At 40.1% G+C, this 19,864-nt stretch overlaps 2 protein-coding genes across 2 annotated transcripts in view; one reads left to right on the forward strand and one right to left on the reverse strand.

Moving 5' to 3' along the window:
- Positions 1-1,002: 1,002 nt before the first annotated feature.
- Positions 1,003-6,785, forward strand: LOC310966710 (LIM/homeobox protein Lhx8-like). The gene is made up of 8 exons (XM_083940538.1): positions 1,003-1,148; positions 2,332-2,457; positions 2,620-2,741; positions 3,339-3,559; positions 4,037-4,140; positions 4,651-4,746; positions 5,714-5,903; positions 6,685-6,785. The coding sequence occupies exons 1-8, from the start codon at positions 1,068-1,070 to the stop codon at positions 6,759-6,761; spliced, it is 1,017 nt and encodes a 338-aa protein (XP_083796664.1). The 5' UTR covers positions 1,003-1,067; the 3' UTR covers positions 6,762-6,785.
- Positions 6,786-9,855: 3,070 nt separating this feature from the next.
- The window catches only part of slc44a5b (solute carrier family 44 member 5b), a 34,740-nt gene continuing 24,731 nt past the window's right edge, over positions 9,856-19,864 (reverse strand). The window contains exons 9-22 of the mRNA XM_083911424.1: positions 18,837-18,920; positions 18,427-18,539; positions 18,082-18,213; positions 15,763-15,862; positions 15,561-15,653; positions 14,998-15,085; positions 14,429-14,691; positions 13,996-14,090; positions 13,805-13,908; positions 13,633-13,706; positions 13,404-13,474; positions 12,721-12,809; positions 11,656-11,740; positions 9,856-10,043 (exon numbers count right to left, since the gene is read on the reverse strand). Of these exons, the coding sequence (XP_083767550.1) occupies positions 9,934-10,043; positions 11,656-11,740; positions 12,721-12,809; positions 13,404-13,474; positions 13,633-13,706; positions 13,805-13,908; positions 13,996-14,090; positions 14,429-14,691; positions 14,998-15,085; positions 15,561-15,653; positions 15,763-15,862; positions 18,082-18,213; positions 18,427-18,539; positions 18,837-18,920 (1,501 nt within the window). The 3' untranslated portion in view covers positions 9,856-9,933. The remainder of the gene's footprint in view (positions 10,044-11,655; positions 11,741-12,720; positions 12,810-13,403; positions 13,475-13,632; positions 13,707-13,804; positions 13,909-13,995; positions 14,091-14,428; positions 14,692-14,997; positions 15,086-15,560; positions 15,654-15,762; positions 15,863-18,081; positions 18,214-18,426; positions 18,540-18,836; positions 18,921-19,864) is intronic.

Consider the following 19,864-nt stretch of genomic DNA (forward strand, 5'->3'; position numbering starts at 1 on the left):
AATATAATAATTATTATATAATATAATAATTTTAATAATTATAATAATTATTATATAATAGAATACTTTTCTCTCTTCTGGCCTCTTTAAATTATTCATACAAAACAAGAGGGGAAATCATACGAGGGCTTTGTTTTAAGGGGTCACAGGCAAATTAGATTTGGAGCCATCGCATTAACAGATTTTTCGAGACAAGTGTAAAATAAATATACACAGTTTCAGTCGACTTGAGTTCAGGTACTTTAACTTCTAATGAGTCAAGGCAGCGACACTCGGTGAGAGCAAAGTGGTAGACTTAAGTGTTGACAGCCTTCAATAAACAGATACATTATAATGTTCATGGGCTAATTACCAGTGGTGGAGCAGCCTATACTTAATTACAGGTAAAAGTCCTTAAGTACAGAAGTGTTATCAGAAAACCTTCCGTCAAAAGTAAAAGCACTCACTGGATCCTCATGATTGATGTATTAGATTGTACTGAGCATGTTGTAACTGATTGTGGTGGAGCGAATTTGCGGCGTTTTATATATTATTGTGTAGTTTAATCTATAAAAATGCATAATGTTATTTATTACAGAACGTTTTGTATGTAAGATCTTAATGTGGGAACCCTTAATGTGGAAATCTGTCAGATAAAAAGTGCAGTAAAAAGTAGGTTTTGCCCTTTAGAAATGTATAACAGATAAGGTGTATATAGTAAAGCCTATAAAATACTCAAATAAAGTAAAAGTAGGCTACCTTAAAATTATAACGGGGTACAGTGCTTGAGTAGGCTAAATGTAGTTTTATACCGTTAAAATGTATAATGTTGTTGAGTCATTAAATCAGAAATCCGTCTGAAAATATCGATATGAATGTGGAACTTTCTCTCCTTATAAGACCACACTATAAGTTTAATTTCCAAAGGGAGGCGCGGCCACAGAGGACGGGGAAATATGAATTATGATCCGCCCTCTGGAGAGAGCTGCGGGCAGAGCGACAGACGCGCAGAGGAATCCTGGAGGAGAAAGGAAAGAATAACTGCACTTTTACTTTGAAACTGGGAAGCGTCGCACTCCCGGACAGACATGCGCTGGAAGAGCGAAGTCAAAGTCGAGTGTTGCGTCGTGAACGACACGGAAAACGGACCTCTGTCGTCCGGCGATGAGGTGAGTGTGAAAAAGTAAAGACGCGTGGATTTGTGATCAGCGGGGCGACGCGTGAGTCACCGCGTCGGAGATTAAATATTAGCAGAAATTGCTTTGCCAATTAAATCAAAGTGGGCTCCGGGTCTGTCATTAAAGCCGGCCTCGCACACGCTGACAGCTCAGTATTTTCACAATTTGAAGAAATGTCGAAGAAAATTACCCCTCGCTGAATTCTGCAATTAAAAACTCAAGTAGTTAATGAGACCTCTTCACCTTTCGCTCGCCCCGGGGAGACGTTTGTGGCGAACTTAGCCTTTTTTAATTGCCGCTATTAAAAAAATCAAACCCCTTTTCCCTGAGACCTCGCGCGGTTTTTTTCTCCCCCCTTTTACCTGTTTTGTTTTGTTTTTGATTGACACGTGAAATTGGTGCGTCGTGGGGGTGTTTCACAACAGCACGCGCGCACGCATGCGAGCGGTTCGCTGAATCCCCCAAAGGCAGATCTCAAGAACATAATGCACATAGGATAAGTATTAGCTCAAGTGTTGTCTGTTTATGTACGTAATGACTATCCCTCTCTTTTAAATGTCATTTCGGTAATCGCCGGCGTTGTCATGGTGAAAAGTGAAAGGCATGATATTTATGGGAAGGAGCGGGGGCATTTAAGGCAGCTGCGACGGACTGTGACAGACCCACGCCCTCTCCCCGCCGTAGCTCCCTCGTCATGTGTGAAGATTGCAAAGGAGACGCAGAGCTGCTAGGCAAATGCACAGAGGACAGGAGGGACATTATGGTAGGAATCAATTGTTGCAGATCAAACTTAGGATGTAGTTTGAAATGTTCGGGGCTGTGGGCATCAACGCGAGAACTCTTACAGCAAATGTTCTCACTTCAAAGGCGCAGCTGTTAACTTTCTTTTAGTCCGTGCGTAAAAAAACAGTTCACCCTGATTTCGTTTTCTTTTTGTGGGGATGGATGCTTTGATATTGTTTTGTAAACTTATTTATCCGGATGTGTTTTTGAGGATGGAAAAACTAGAGTCTGAGGATTTAGTTCTTTCTAATTTTACAGTTTATCATGAGGTGAGCTGAGTTCAAACATGTTCTGTTAATCATGCTGCGGAGGCTTACTGTACGCTGCACGCTGCACGGGGTGGATGCGCTCCTGTGCGTCATCTTCTAACCGCAGGTCTGATTCCCCTCAGGGCGCGCCGGTGGAAGTTTTGGATGAGGACGCGTCGTCGCTGCAGGCGATGGCATCTGCGCCGCTGTTAGGCAGAGCGGTCTGCGCGAGCTGCAACGAGGAAATTGTGGATAAATATTTATTAAAGGTAAACACTTTTGGTGCGCGTTTTTTTTTTTTGAGTGATTACTGTTCTTTTTTGTTGTTGTTGTTGTTTTTGTTTTGAGGCTCACGCTGGAATCCATGCGTGTAGGAGCCTATACGGGCCTACCTTGATTGACTTATGTTAATTAACCTATCTCTGCTTTAGGTTAATGACTTGTGCTGGCATGTGCGCTGTCTGTCCTGCAGCGTGTGCCAGACTTCACTTGGCAGCCACACGAGCTGTTACATCAAAGAGAAAGAGGTTTTCTGTAAACTGGATTACTTTAGGTATGTGCATCGACTTTTTATGAGTGCTCCTCAAACGACAATCGAAGCTGCAGAAACGAAATTATTATTATTATGAACCGTTTAATATTGCAATTATAGAATATTAACGACAGTAATAATAATAACAATAATTTTTATTATTATAATATCAGGATTTATTGAACCCTGCTTGTCCTGGATATTTATTAAACGTATCCTATATTTTAATTATCTATATTCGGTTAATAATTTCTAATCAAGACTCGCTTCTAGGAGATGGATGGGTGAAGCAGATTTTATTAATATTGGATCAGTGGGTAAAATAATGTGTGTCTTCTGTAAGTCAACGCTGTGATTAGCCTAATTTAATTTAATTTTCCAGGGCACACTTCAGCCAGACACAGTCACAAAAGCAGCTGCAGCCTGTGTGTCAGAGTTTTGCTGCAGAGGTCCAGACTGAATCAAAGGCTTAACTTCCTTAATTCTTGGCCTAAAACTCCTTTTACTACTTAATCTGCCTTTAAAAAGACAAAACTATTCGATATTGAAGCCTTTAAATGCCCTCGGGCAGCTAATGTGTGTGTGTGTGTGTGCGGTGTGTGCTTTTCTCACCTGCAGAAGATATGGCACCTGGTGCGCGTGCTGCGGCCGGAACATCCACTCCACAGACTGGGTCCGCCGGGCGAAGGGTAACGTGTACCACCTGGCCTGCTTCGCCTGCTTCTCCTGTAAGAGGCAGCTGTCCACCGGGGAGGAGTTCGCTCTGGTGGAGGAGAAGGTGCTCTGCAGGGTCCACTACGACTGCATGTTGGACAACCTCAAGCGGGCCGTGGAGAAGGGTGAGCCGCTGAAAGACCCGGTCCTGTTTTTTACACTCTGACAGAACTTTACAGGCTGGAGCAGTAACTCAAACTGCTTCCAATTCTTTTCTACATATTTATTATTTTTCATCAAAAAGACAATATTTCCATAGCCTGTTGTATAAAAAAAATAATTCAAATACTTATCATAGACTTAGATTTTTTAACTAATTCAGTTTTTATTTAATTCAAAACTAAAGATAAGCTGAATGTGCTTTTTTTATTATTGATATTTGATCATTTGATCCATATGGAAATGACTATAAGGCCTAAACTGAGGCTATTATAGTAATTCATTTGAATTTAAAGTGAACTTCCCATTTTATAATAAGGTTATTGCATGGTGTTCTTTTTATTCCACATGTTTAAAATGCTGTGATTCAAAGTAATATAGATTTCATATTGTGTGATTAATATTTAAATATGTTTTAATATGAGAATATGCTCTTGTTGCAGGAAACAGTGTTAACATGGAGGGCGCCGTGCCCACTGAGCAGGAGATTAATCAGCCCAAACCCTCCAAGAGAGCACGGACCAGCTTCACCGCCGACCAGCTGCAGGTTAACCTCAAACCTCACACGGATAAAATTATATTTAACAGGATTCGGCTGAGAAAACACTGAATTCTTTAATTAAAATAGAAAGAGAGACTAAAAACATTGGCCTCATCCTCTAAAATGTTATCATAATTACATATTTGTGTACTAAAAATGAGCATACATGCAGAATGCCACAAACCAGGACATTGTTTTTTAAATTATACTTTTGTACAGTTTCCCTCGCTTAATAATAACAATAATACTAATAATATTAATAATGATAAGCATTGTGCAGGGCACTAACATTCAGTCCAAATTTACAGTTTAACATTTTTATATTTCATCACTTAAATACATTTTTTCGTTCACATTTATCCGTACAAATTTATCCCTATTTGACAGTCTTCATTCCAAAAACATAATATGACGCTATAATGATATTAAAATGTCAACAGCAGTGTTTTTGATAGAGAAACCAAATGTGAACCTGTGTGTTATTGAACGGATCCTCTTTTCCCTCGGAACATGCAGGTGATGCAGGCCCAGTTTGCTCAGGACAACAATCCAGATGCCCAAACTCTGCAGAAACTGGCGGAGCAGACCGGCCTCAGTCGAAGAGTCATACAGGTCAGTGAAGGGACCGGTGCATGAGGGGGAAACGGAGGATGGAATATACAGTTTGATCCTACTACTGAGAGAGAAGCATGAGTCAAAACTTAACTACAACCTGCTGATAAAACATGTTCAGAACCAATTGAAAACATAAATTACACCATTAAATGCACTTCTACATGCTTTTTATGTTTGCGTAAAATGATGAAGAAACACTACAAGCCTTTACTTTATCCCTCATCTCCCAGGCTTTCTACAACTAACTTAAATCTGTTGTATGTGAATAGACAACTTAGTCTTTGCACATCATCCTTTCTCTATTCTATCGCTGTACGATTATTGGTGTATTATTGTGAAATCAGTGTAGCTGATTTAGTTAAACCTAGTATGAAATACTTGATATTCTGCTTCAGTGGAATCCACAAGAGTGCATTGTATTTCATAAGATGATTATATGTTTGAAAATATGCAATATATTAATTATAAACATACAGTAACTGTAGTTGAAAAGAGACTGTAACAGAGTATTATGTTTTCCTTTGAAATGTAGTGAACTAGGAGTACAAAGCAGCATAACGTGGAAATACTCAAGTACCCTAAATACAATCAAATTATACTTCAGTTTAGTAATTGAGCAAATGTACTCAGTTACTTTCCACTGCTGGTAAAAGGTGCATAATCATGTATGTGCGAAGGAGAGCGCATTCTCTTGTTTATTCTATTCTTTTTACATAGAAAAAAAACAAACAAAGTGTGAGTGTATGTGTCTAATACTTGACAAGAGCGTTGCTAACGTGTTTAAATATGTCTAATGGGACGTGCAAAGACAATTAACCGTGTTTCCAGAGCCGCGGTTCAAGCCACACTGCTAACGACGGTTTGATAGTGACACAGAAGCGACTCCTCCGTAATGGATGCTTCTTCCTGGATTGTTACCTTCGAACGCAGCATCACAAAAGGCTCTCGTCTCGTTAACCAACAGGTCTGGTTCCAGAACTGCCGAGCACGCCACAAGAAGCACGTGAGCCCCAACCACAACTCCAGCACCCCCATGACCTCACTGCAGTCCAGCTGCCTCTCCCAGCCCACACCGACCCCTGAGGAGCTGCAGTACACGGCTTACGGAGGCCCGGAGGGATCAATGCTCTCTGCACTACACTCCTTCATAGACAGTGAGCACCAGGCTTTTCATGATGTTACTGTTTACTGTGGTTCACTGCTTACCATCAAAAACTATATGTTGAATTGCTAACACTTGAAATAATTATATTGTTGTGGTTTATTTAATTCAAACTTTTTCTTGCGTATTTTGCCCAACAACAGGCACTAACAAAGGCCGCCCATTATCTCGTTCTTTCTTTGTTAGTGATTGAACCTTTGGCTCTGAAAAACTAAAAGAGTGGCATAAACGTAGTCAAAGAAAAATCTTAGTTAATTTGATGATGCTGAACTAAAATATTAGTTTTCAAAATGAACATCTAAAAAGTCTTCAAATGCAAAATAATTTAGGTTAATAAAGAAACCTCAGCTACAAAAAGATACCTTTTTTTTTTAACTTAAAGCAAAATTAATCAATAGCCAGACTTTCCCATAGACATAATTGGAAGGATGCATATTTTAATATACGGTTATCCGCATGCTTTCCTACACCCATGAGGTCACAGTGGCCCTCACTGTTCATCACATGGACCCAACTCTTCTTGCATTTATTCAGTGTTTTTTTTAGCTTTCACTTTTCAAGTGGTCATAAAAACTGCTGTGGTACTAGAAATTACATTTATTTTTGCAAAACCTAAATTACTTAACACTGCGAATTTATTTTAAAACAATGTAACTAAGATAAAATAAGCTTTAATATCGTAAACCTTTTACTGATGTCTTAATTACATTTTATTTATAGATATTTAACTTATGGAAACTGTTATGACTCCAGTGCTCTCTGTGTGCCCGCAGTACACTCCCCTCCATCCATGTTTCAGCCGCTGCTGCCAGCCCACGCCATGACCTCCCTGCCCGTGTCTCACGCCTGAGCGACACACACACACACACACACACACACACACACACACACACACACACACACACACACACACACACACACACACACACACACACACACACACACACACACACACACACACACACACACACACACACACACACACACACACACACACACACACACACACACACACACACACACACACACACACACACACACACACACACACACACACACACACACACACACACACACACACACACACTTTAAGTGAGCCATAATACTTTTCATTTTCTTGAACATTACATGTTGACATTCTTTAAAAACACTTAAGTCATTGTTGAGCATATTATGGATGACTATAATTTGTACTGTACAGTGTGATAATGGAAAGGTTTCAGTGTACCTCATTGGATTGTGACCTACGACATTATAGATTTATATTTGTTTGTGTAGTTGGTGACAGTTTGTCCATGCTACTCTACGTGAAAGACCCCCAATGTCAACTCATTATGAAGGTGAACATGAAATTGTTTGTATAGCAGTGTTTGAATATTGCAATTTAATTTATTTATTGTATGTGAAGTCTGTTTTTAAAATAAATGTCTACTTTCACAAACCTCGGGTGAATGAATGAAAACTGACATTTAACGGATACGATCCAGTGGCAGCGGACATGCTGCTAGAATTTGGGAAGAAAGTAAATGCATAGATGACAAAGTATTTATTGATAAAAACAGAAGCACCAAAACATCTCTATTTGAAGGCAATATAATCTGTTAAAAAACACATGCAACCTGTATACGGTATAAATAAATAAATGACAGAGGCGTTTATACTCTCAGATTTCTGCACAGATCAGTCACAATAAATACAACAGTTTGGAGCATCGACAGGTTTGAGCACTGCATCTTGAGAGTTCGACTTTTAAGAGTCTGTGGTAAGAAAACTGACGCACTCACTAACAAGGAAAGCAGTTTTACTTGTGTCTACTTGTTGACTGTGGTTGACCAAAAGAATCTAATTTCCAGACATGCGAAGGAGGGGGAGCCATATAAAAATACAGTTTTTACTTCACTTATCAGATCTTAGCTATTCACCCTCATGGGAAAAGAACTAAACCTGAGATGCATGAACATAAAGATACACAATAGTTATTCAGTATAAAAAGGAATAATAGCACGCTACACGCGTATTAATGTGCCACACTGAGCTCTACATGCATCATTTCTCTCCTTTCAAATACACAAGCGGAGTTGTTTTGCTTTTACTGAAAGGTTATGTTGTACGTGTCCCGGCATGTTTGACTCAAACGGCGGCAGAAGGTTTGTACGTCTGGCAGTGCTGTCACTCTGAGGCACCATGAGGGCAGGTTCTCATAGGTTTGACAAACATGCTACAAAGACTCTTGAGCGTGAGTCACATCTCAAAGATCTAAAGATGAGCATATTCCAAAGCGATGCATAAACCCATTTAAGAAAAAAGAAACATCATCAGAAGTTTGATGTCTGTGAAACACAAGGACACAGTGTGGGAAACCACCAGCAGCTGTGTCACTCATTTATTTCATCAGTCACATTACCAACAACGTGGTGACACCCAAACCTGTAAGTAATTCAATTCTTCAAGCTTTTCCTGGATTCGGACAAAAAAAAAAAAACAACAGCAGCACCTCGTAGGATTTCATCAACTAATCAAAAAATCCATCAGACTACATCCTCCAGTGGGTCATCGGTAATGCAAACAATCATGTAAACTGATCTTGACATCAGCTGTTTTTCAAGAGCATGTGTGCTTGGTCTTAAAAACTCAACAATACTACATGGTAACGAAAAGATTTAACGCTGTTTCAAAAGTTTAGAACTCCAACAAGAAATGTTGGTGTACTACAGAATGACCCTAAAATGAAACTTCTTAAAGCATCCATCTGCTGTTTTCTGTTTATACCTTTTGCTGTCAGGTGTATATAGGTGTTTGTCAGATGTTGTTTTCATTTATTACAGGTGATCAAATGCAAACAAAAGCCTCATGTTCAGCCATATCTGCAAACCTACAAAGCATGCAAATGGAAAGCCGAGAAAGGAATTGTACTATAGTTGTATCTTTTTTTAATGCTGCAAAAAATGTAATACTATTGAAGTGCACTGAAACTGATATCAAATCAGGGTGACCACAGCCACCATACTCTGTAAGGGAAGCCACTTTTTTTTTTACTAATAAGAAATATTTTCGGGGAATATCACTGAGAGAACACGTTGAAAGCACGTGTAACATGTTGAGGTTCTGCTTTCTTTGCTGATTGGACACAATCAGCAAAGAAGAATATACCCGTGACTTTATGGTTATGTGGTTAAGTGATACCCCTACCCCTAACATCTGGGAAATAGAAGAAGTTCCATCACTGGCATCTGATTCCCCCCTTTAACAAATTAAAAATGTCAGAAAAGCATCTTCCAATTTAACCTATGTAGCTGCAGGATGCAATTAGATACTCAGTGTGGCAATTCAATGAAACAGGCACTTAAAGAGTGACGCACTTTGAACTGCTGTGCCATTATGTCCTTGACAGTTAAATATAACAACAGGGGACGTTAAGTGGCAAATATGTTTCTCAATGTGAGACAATTTGAGGTCAAAAACTGTGCTAACACAATACACAGGTGAGCCGACGTTGACGTTTGACCATTTCATGGAAAAACTAGTATAATCAGCAGTGCATTCACACCTCAACAACGGTACACGCATTAGACTTGTCAAGTCTAGTAATAAACTGGCACCACCAAGTGGTGAAAACTGGAAACTGCATGAGATTAAAAGCAGAAACAGCCAATATTTACTACAATCTCAATAAAGAAAGAAATCACTCATTCCAATAGGAACGTACTGTGTAGTATGATTGTGGCTGTAAATACTATGCATATATAACAATAAAACAAAATAAAATATTTACAAGAACTCTGTACAACTTTGTACAACATCCAATACAAATACAACAAATGCTAGCTATACCAACCATCACGTCCATAAATTATTAGAGGGTGGGAGAATCTAATTATTAGAGTTGTAACAGTTTCTTCATTAAAGTGTACAACTTATGTACACTTTACATTTGGCTAAAATGCTTATACCATATATATATTATATTATATTTTGGTAAATGACCTTGAGTCTTTCTCCTTCCCCCACCTTTCATCTTTTCTCTATTGCATGCTTGGCGCCCGGACATTCTTCTTGTTGAGGATGCGCTTCAAGGATCTGTTCATGTAGAAGGGCCGGCCGGGAGAGCCGTCGTTCGCCTCCAGATCCCACACTAGGAGGCAGCAGTAGCAACATGTTAAAAACTGAGATGGAAATTGCACTAGACAATACTTTAACCATTTATGTTTATTCCAAAAAAAGATTCACATTTTCATTGGATTTCATTGATAAAAAAAATTCCCCTATACAAAAAGAACACTGAATAACCTCCAGATAGATGCGTGTATTATACTTAGTATTAAAACAGCAATACATCTGAACCATCCAATAAAAAAATTACCAAAAATGGCTTTGACATCCTTTTATAAACTGTATCGCAAAAGGTTCCTGGTGTTAGGTCTAAAACCACAGAATAAGAGGAACTTTTTTTTCTTCACAACTAGGCACATAAACTAGTGGCTGCATTCAGACATTTTTTTTTCTGAAAACTTTCAGATTCTGTTCAAATTTTAAGCCAAAACCATGAAATGTCTTTTGAAGTCTTGACCTCCCACAAAGACTATCTGGTTTACAGTACATCTATGAGCATAATGGAAACTTTGAAATGATTGAGACCCTTTTTTCAATGATGAAATGAAACCTGTTTTGGTAAGTGCAGAGTTACACACCATTTTTTTGGGATCTGTGTTTGTGTTAGTGTAAATACGCTGGATCAAAGCAACCTATAAAACAAATGGTAAACTTCAACAGCCAGCAACATAATCATGCTTGACAGAAGAAATAAATCACATGGTTCTTTTCCCATATGTGAAAGTGCATACAAAACATGATTTTACACTAGAAGACCAAAGTGCGACAAGAGGGTGCTCTGTAAGTCCACCACTTTTTCATGAAGTGAAGCCTTATGCCTTAGTCCATCAATGGCATCTGTACATGTTAAGGTCCTTATGTTTGTTTGAATAAAAAAATGCTCATATCATAGTCTCCTCAGTCTGTGCGTCCGTCCTGCGAGTTAACTTGTACCCTCTCAGTAAGGCAGAGGTCAGCAGAGAATACAGAGAAGAAAAAAGGAAATAAGCATGGCAGAAAAAAAGGCAAGTATCTGAGTTGGCTCAAGAGAGGAAGTAAACTGGACTGTTCTAGTCCCCTGTGCCTTTTCTGGGAGGAACTGAATGTAAAAGCATGTCCTTTTCATGTCCAGGCCATCCCTGACCAGGCTGGGATGCATCCAGTTTTGATGTTTAGCCCTACAGTACTCGCTCTAAAACGTCCAGACCCCCACACATATGGTAGATATGAGAGTCAACAGTTCAGTAAAAATGGCTGCACATCGCTCAGGAGGCAGCGCATGATTTGGCACCCTCCTCTCCTTTGCGAAGGATCTTGTGCAGGCTAGGAGACATGTAGTAGGGCCTGGAGGAAGAACCGTCATTCCTCTCCAGGTCTTCACCTGAGACCGGGTCCCAGCAGAGCACAGGACAGGAGCAGGAGCAGCGATAGCAGACAGAGTGGCAGCCAGAACGAGAAAGCAAAGACTTAGTAGAGAGAATTCATCAAAAGGTCATGCAGGAATTAGAGAGTTGAATAAGGAGGTCAGTTTCAGTTGTCATTTAGAGTCAGTTGTACAGAGAGAAAGAGTTATATTCTGCGTGCAGGCTACTTCATCATAGCAGTAGTTCTATTCTCACATAATGCTATGTAAAGTAGTGATAAAGCATACTTACAAAAGCACAGGAACATCGTGTCCACACACATGGAATAGACGTTAAAGAAGCCGTGTGCAATCATGTAGGATCCAAATATCACCGTCTGAAAGAATCAACAGGTTGAAGTCAGTATGCTCAACATTTATTCTGCAAGTCGGTTTTATTATACGACAACAAAATCCTGCATTCCAACAAACACCAAAAACTAGAGATGGGCACGAGTAGTTAACTCCAAGACGAGGGATCGCATCAATTCCTCAAGGGCCAATCGAGTACTCATTTTTCCAAATCTATTTTGGACTATTCGAGGACTAGACCACTCATGTCCATCCCTACCAAAAACCTCAAGATCGTTGAGTCATAAATCCTTCATCAAAACGAATTGCTGTGTGCAACAATGCAATCTGATTTGGATAACTGAAATGGTGTTAAATGCAGTTTAACAACTTCCCAACACTAAACCCAGTGAGCATTGCTCTATGCCACACATTTGCAGAGACAAACTTCATCCCTCACATTTTACACCAGGAAGTGTGTGTTCTCTCTGTTCTGGAAACAGGAGGGGTGTTAGACACGCTGTTAGAGGGTGAGGAAATAAATCAGATCCCAGTCTCTGCACCTGTCTCTAGGTCATCATAGAAATTAGTAGAGTCACCAAAAAATACTTGCAAACTTCTGGCTACATTCATAAGTTCTAAATTATTAAATGACATAAGTGACACCGTTTGCAAAAATGTGGCAAAATTGAAGACAGATAAACTCTTTTAGTGGTATATTTTTTTGAGAAAACTGAAAAAAAAGTCCCATTTCACATATTTATCAAGTAATGCTCCAGCTGCATTTTATGAATTTTGAATTCTCTACAGTTATATTAATAAAAGACAATCTGAGGAGCACTCTACCACAAAATGGAAAAAGGAAAAGGATGGAAATTTTAAATAAAACTAAGCACCTCTGAGTACCTGCAAAAAATCTCAAGTCAGAATACAATCATACCTCAACTTCTGTAAAAAAAATGTTTCGGCCTCAGTTGTTATTGCTGGTACAATTACACATTAAATAGCACACATTTGAATTATTTACCAGAAGAGGGACCCAGTAGTAATTTAGGGATGGCACCTCCTCTTGAATCACTGGTATTTTACGTGTGAAGAAGAAAAATGCAAGAACACCTGGAAAACATAAAAAAGCATTGCACTCAGACTCTTGGCTAAATCCTTTTATAATTGCTTTATAATCACGTTAAGAGAAAACATAAATATATATGGGATCTTTGGAAAACCAACCAAGACAGTGTCAGTCAACAAGCAGCACAAATAATTCTAAAATGCTTTCTTAAATTGGTTGAAAGGGGAAGAATGATTATCTTACAAACATACATACTTGCTGTGGTACATTTAGATCAATAAATCTTACATTAGTGAACCCTAAGGACGAATAGCCCAGTATATTTTGTACAGGGAATTGTAAGGGTAACTTCTAGGATTGATCTGGATTTATGTTTATCTCATAAACTGAATTGAATTTAATGCCGCCCAAAATTGAATGTAGGAGATTAAATTCTTTTCCGACGGGCAGACGGACTGTGCAGCTGTAAATTTCAACTTAAAATGGAAATAAAGTATGTGCATGGATGAAATAACGAGGAGACGATTTATCATCCACCTAATATTCAGGAGGACATCTTGTCCTGTCTCTCGTGCAATTTTTTTTGTCCTTGCCGTGGTTTATATCACTTCAGAGACTGTGGGTTACAGGAAACTCACCAACACTTCCTGAAATAAGCAGTTTTCCCAAGAAGAGCAGAAAGTCTGTCACCTTGTCCAGGACAGCCACCCTGCATAGGAGATACACAAAGAGAAACGGAGAAGGCAAAGTCACACACTGAGAAGATGAGTAGGCTAATAAGGAAAAATGTGCACTTGCTTGAAACACTTTTCAGCAGCAAGTAATGTGTACTCTGACAATGACACACACCTACAAGAAAGACCTTACCGAATTACGTTCCTCATCAAGAGGAAGAAAGAATCCTTGGAAGAGGTACAGAAATTCTTTCCGTATATTGCTATCTATTGGGGAGAGAAAAGTAGAAGGTAATTAAACATCAAGGCACCAGCCAGGCCAACTTACAACTGAATCAGTCCACAGCAGATGTTTCTCAGCTCACCATAATGAATGCGTTTCTGTTGATGAACTTGATGAATTTTTCCAGGCACCAGAAGCAGCATTTGAGGCAGCACAGCAGGAATCGAGCACATGCATTTTGAGAGCCTGGGAAAACATTATCGATCATCAACATCCCATTTCAAATAATCATTAAATTAAGTGAGATTAGTGTTTCAGTTAGTTACAGCTGACCTTTCAGTTTGTGATCCAGGTACTCAAGAACAATTCGGATCAACTGCACCACAGCGAGGATCAGTGAACCGAAGGCAAGGGAACCTGTGTGGTAACTGTGACACGAAAGATTGTAACAGACATTTGAACATTAGCATGAGATTCATTAAATGCTTGTACTGAGAAATCCCTTATTTTGTATTCTGTTATTTATGAGACAAGCATGCAAGTCCCAGATCGGATTTTTTATTCACGCCTGACTTTGGTAAAGAAATCTTTGTAAAGCAGCAAAGATCTTAACTTTGACATGAACAATAGTGGTCTATTAGTTAGAAACAATGAGCCTACCAATATCAGAAAAACATCCAGGCTAAAATCAGCAATTTACTTTAACATTCAACTCTAAATTTAGTATTTGGTGAAACATTTCATCTCTGTCTGTGCTGCTCCCTACCGTATGGCTCGACTGAAAGAGGAGTAGAGGGGGCATGCAGGAATGTCGTCTGGCTTCTTCAGGGCCCAGTAGTAGGATGCAAAAGCCCCAGCCAGGGTGCACTGGCCCAGCGCGATGGTAAAGTTGACCAGCCAGAGGAACACGAACAGGTTACACAGATGGAGGACTAGGATGTAGCGGTGGTACACACTTTCCCCACCGTAAAAGGCAAACATGCATTGCGACCCGGGGCACACTTTTGTAATATTGGTCTGACTGAAGGTCTGAAAGAAAGCAAAATTGCATCTTGATATGTAGTCGGAAAAGGCTGATGAATAACATTTGTCAAATAACAGTTCATAGCTGTCAGCGACTAATATGAACTCTATTAACATTAGAACAGATCCCAGATCTCACTGCCAGCTCTCAGATTCCACTTGCAGGCAATTAAAGTAGCCATTTCATTCACTTTGTCTGATTACAGTCGGATCAAGAAATATTTCATAAAGCAGAGAAATGACACAGTTACAAAAATAAAGAATCAGGGACACCAGTATTTCTCCAGTGTGTAAGAGAGTCGGGGAACTAACCTTTGGGCTGCATGTGAGGTTGGCATACATGCATTTATCGTCAGTAGGTGCGACCTTGTAGACTGCATTACCAGATGATGCTAAGAAGCTGAGGGCAAACTGGTTAAGGGCAAGACAAAGGGAAATTTCCTCCACACAGCAATCACTGGCTACTGATAAAATACATTTGGTTTAATACTTCAGTTATACGCTACATACACAAAATATCTCATTCATGTAGGGATTCCATTTCTAGGTCTGTGATAAACAATTCACTGAGACACAAGAACTCAAGCTTGTTACCTTTTTGCTCTTGCTTTTAAAAACATAACACAGAAAGTGAAAGAAGCCCTATCCATCTTCTGTAACTACATCAACTATAGCACTGCATGATCAGTTTACAGTAAGGCTTTTATATATGATATTGTGGAAACAGTCCATCAATGTATCAACTATTCATCAATGTGATGACTGCTTTTAAGTTGCTTTTTAATGTGTTATGTGAAGCACTTTGAATTGACATGCTGCTGAAATGTGCTATATAAATAAACTTGCCTTGCCTTGCCATTAAATTAGAAGGATACACTGCTGTGACGGCCCAGTAAGCGATGCAGATGGCCAGGAGGAAAAAGGTGATGATGGGGTAGAAGAGAGTGGACATGATGTAGCTGATGGCCCTAAAAACAAGAAAGATCAAACATCTTTTTGAATTGTGTTGTATGTATGATAAAGTCAAACACACTATTTAATTTTCAAGGAGTCAACAGGGCTTTTATCCGTACTTACCTGCTTCCCTCCTTCAGTAATGCAATAGCAATGCGCAGCCTCGTCCTCAGAAATATCAGCATAACCACAATGATGGCCTCAATCACAGAAAGCGAGATCACTACATAACAAATGAAATGTTTCATTATTAGTCAATGCTATAAAAACAACATATTTAACAACAACAACAACAACAACAATATTATGGAGAACATATATTTGTAAAAACAGAAATATAAAACAGATTGTTTGTGAGTGAGTCCGTAATACAGAGAGGGGGTGACGGACTCTCCAAGGGATGAATTGTATAGTTTGATGACCACAGGCAGGAAAGATTTCCTGTGGCGAGTCTTCTGCTGAAGGTGCTCCTCTGCTGGGCCAGTGTGTCGTAGAGAGGGTGTGAGACATTGTCCAAGACAGACTGAAGCCTGGACAGCATCCTCCTCTCTGCCACGGTCATCAGGGTGTCCAGCTCCTCCCCCACAACATCCCCGGCCCTCCTGATCAGTTTGTTCAGTCTGTTGGTGTCTGCGACCTTCAGCCCACTGCCCCAGCATGTGACAGCCAAGAAGATCGCACTGGCCACAACAGACTCATAAAACATCCTCAGCATCATCCGGCACATGTTAAAGGACCTCAGCCTCCTTAGGAAAAAGCGTCGACTGGCCCTTTTTGTAGACGCCTCAGCGTTTCTAGTCCAGTTCAACTCATTATTGAAGTACACCCCGAGGCACTTATACTCCTCTACAGTGTCCACAGGGACCCCCTGGATGGAGACAGGGGTCACAGGTGTTTTCACCCTCCTCAGATCCACTACGAGCTCCTTTGTTTTAGTCACGTTGAGCTGCAGATGATTCAGCTCACTCCAAGTGACAAAGTTGCCCACAACAGTCCTGTATTCACTTTCATCCCCCTTTCTGATGCAGCCAACTACTGCAGAGTCATCAGAAAACTTCTGAAGGTGGCAGGACAGTCTGAAGGAGAGAGGACAGTCCCCTGTGGGGCCCCAGTGTTGCTGACCACCCTGCCAGACACACAGATCTGTAGGCGTACATACTGTGGTCTGCCCATCAGGTAATCCACAATCCAGGACACGATGAGGGCCTCCACCTGCATTGCAGCAGTCTTCTCACCAAGTGGAGCCGGACAGATGGTGTTGAATGCAGTGGAGAAGTCAAAGAACACGACTCTCAAAGTACTCGCAGGCTTGTCCAGATGACTGTAGACTCTGTTCAGCAGGTAGGTGATGCAGTCCTCAACTCCCAAGCAGGGCTGGTAAGCGAACTGTAGTGGATCAGTGAAGGGCCTGACCATAGACCTTAGCTGCTCCAGGACGAGTATCTCCATGGTCTGCATGATGTGGGACGTCAGGGCCACTGGGACGGGGCATCTTTGGCACAGGCACGAGCCAGGACGTCTTCCTCCTCTATTGCCCCGATGTTACTTCCCACCTCTGCATCCCCGGTGTGTTTTTCTCCAGAGTTCGGTTGGAATATTAGCTGGACTGGTTGCTATGTCGGCCGGCATTATGGCGATCGGCTGTTCTCCGGAGTAAACAAAGACAGGGTGTCCCGGTGGAAGTGGCATTGATAAAAACAGCACGAAAAGAAACACGAAAACAATCGAAAGTAACCTCATTGTAGAGGGCAGGACTTCACCAGATTTGGGGTGAAGAAACAAATGAATGAACGAAAAGAGAATAAAAGTTAAGAAGGTTTAAAAAAGGCAAACTCAAAGGCTGAAGTGGCAACAGGCAGCATGTAACTTTTTGCGCATACGCACAAGTACACAAATTTTACCAAAGTAAGAATAATGATTCCAATATTTGCAGTAACATTCAGACGGTTTAATTTTCAAGAACTCAAGTCTACAGGGATAAAAATGTTCGTATGATTGTGGTTGAGGAAACACTCAGTGGGACAAGCATTTATCTCTGGCTATAAGGGTTTGGTCGGTGTTGTGCATGAGCGTGTTTAAAGAGTGCTGTTCATTGGCCTGGCATGCAATTCGCCGGTGGAACAGACTTGCTGTTGCAACTGCAGAGCTGCAACTGGCAATTCAGATACAGCTACTGGAGAAGCCAGTTCAAATGAATATTTGAAAGGAGTTTTTAAATCACTAACGAATTTGAAACAACACAATGAATTGAGGCAAGAAAATTTGTGGTGAATCTTGGAGCAGCTCATTTAAGAAGAAATTAACAACCTAATTTTTTTGGACTGTGAACTTCAAAATTCCAAACTGAGCAAGCTCTGTTAACCGTGGACTTGCACAAAACTAGGTTTGGGTTCAAATAATCAAAAGAGTGAAGTAAATGTATGGCAGTGAATGACAACGTACTGAAGATGAGCCACGTTTGGCTGAGCTTAAGGTAAATGCTGAAGTCCGTGTGGAAGCCGATATCAGAGATGGTGACGTTAGCACCCGGCTTCCCAGTCAGAGTGCTGTACTCCCAGTAGCAGTGCCAGATACCTGAGAGACACAGAGAGAGAATTAAAGCCACAAAGGATGCAACCGGGTAAGACAAATCTAAATCAGCCACAGTTTTTCATGGCAACAGAAATGCTCAAGGCAACATAGGTGAGAAAGTAAAATGTAAAACATGTGGGCAACATCTTCAACATGTGTACTAAGTATACAGTAGCCACAGGCAATGTGAGGTAAACATCAATGGTGAATACTCACCGAAGCCGACCGCAGTGATGACACCAAAAATAATGAGCCACAGGAGCACACCAGCAATGTAGCGCAGCAGCAGGATAAAGACCAGACTGACCACCATGGTTATCACCAGACCACTGCAACAACACAAACATGTACATACTGGGAACTGACCAGTATTTGACCGGTAAATAAATGACTTTAGACTTCAATAATTAATTTAGTAAGATGTTCTGTAAATCCAGCTATATGGATTTCCTGCTATTTCAAATTCCAAGCAGGTAGGACAGTGGAATTATTTGCATATAAAAGTTACAGGGTAAATCATTTATTTCACTGATGGGTCAGATATTTATCTCTACCCACAGAAGAACACGTAATCCATAAAGGGAGTTAAAACATGAAAAACACCAAAAGCCACAGCACATTCTTACATGAGGATCCAGTCCCAGGAATTTGCATAATCCTCAAAGATCTTCATGCCAACTTCTTTGGCATTCAGCAGACTGGCGATGCCTCTGTGATGCAATAACAAGGTGAGATGTGAAGGAGTGAGAAAAAGAAGAGATAACAAACAAAGGATTTAATAAAAACACAGAAAGAGACTGTGGTAGTTTTTTGTTACTGGCTCTAATAATTTTCTTACAAGGGTTTCTCAAAAACATTTTGACACTTTATCTTTGATGTTCTCACAAGGGAACAAAGATGAATACAGTTCCAAAATGCTTTTGATATTCTCAGCATAAAGACCTACTTAATGGGTTAAGAAAGGTCTTGAGAAATATATTGTAAGTGTCCTATCAAAGAGCCACACATCAGCATTAGTGTTACTGAAGCACTATGAAGCAATAGTTCCTTTGGTATGGTGGTAAATGGTTTAGCAGTGTGTTACTGGATGTGACAAAGAGCAGCACCTAGTGGAGTAGCACATATTAATAGATGTGTCAAATTAAGAATACCTTTATTTATGTTCACAGGACAGGTAAATGTTCAATTACCAATGAAAACAAAATAAGTGCCGCAAATACTTAACATAAAAGACTCTATATAAACGGTATTGTCTTATCTGTTTTTCTTGTCTCCTGAATTGATCTTTATCTTTACAAAGACTGTTGTAAACCTGAAAATGACGTAATCTATCTTAAGATCCTAACCTTTCCCTGACAAAATCTCAACCACAGATGAATGATTTTATGAAATCAAACCTATATCTTGTCTAATTATATCAGTGTATTAAAGAACTTTGGGAATTGAAGTCAGGAACAGAATTTGAGGTTGAGATCTCCCCAGGGAAAATATAACTACAAGTCCAGCAGCAATGTCAGAACACGACTACTGCAAAGTTTGTCCGCAGAGACACTGCCCTATGACTCAGATACATCTCTCAAGTAAAGGAGGGGAAAAGGACAATGTAACATCGCTACAGGACAAACACTGAAAGCAGTTCTCAAACCAACCATAT

The sequence above is a fragment of the Echiichthys vipera genome, assembly GCF_963691815.1.
Source record: "Echiichthys vipera genome assembly, chromosome: 3".
NCBI classification, from domain to species: Eukaryota; Metazoa; Chordata; class Actinopteri; order Perciformes; family Trachinidae; genus Echiichthys; species Echiichthys vipera.

Coding starts and splice junctions, on each gene's coding strand:
- LOC310966710 (XM_083940538.1), top strand. CDS start 1,068: ATGCGCTGGAAGAGCGAAGTCAAAGTCGAGTGTTGCGTCGTGAACGAC. Junction 1,149..2,331: donor CTCTGTCGTCCGGCGATGAG/GTGAGTGTGAAA, acceptor GATTCCCCTCAG/GGCGCGCCGGTGGAAGTTTT. Junction 2,742..3,338: donor TGTAAACTGGATTACTTTAG/GTATGTGCATCG, acceptor TCTCACCTGCAG/AAGATATGGCACCTGGTGCG.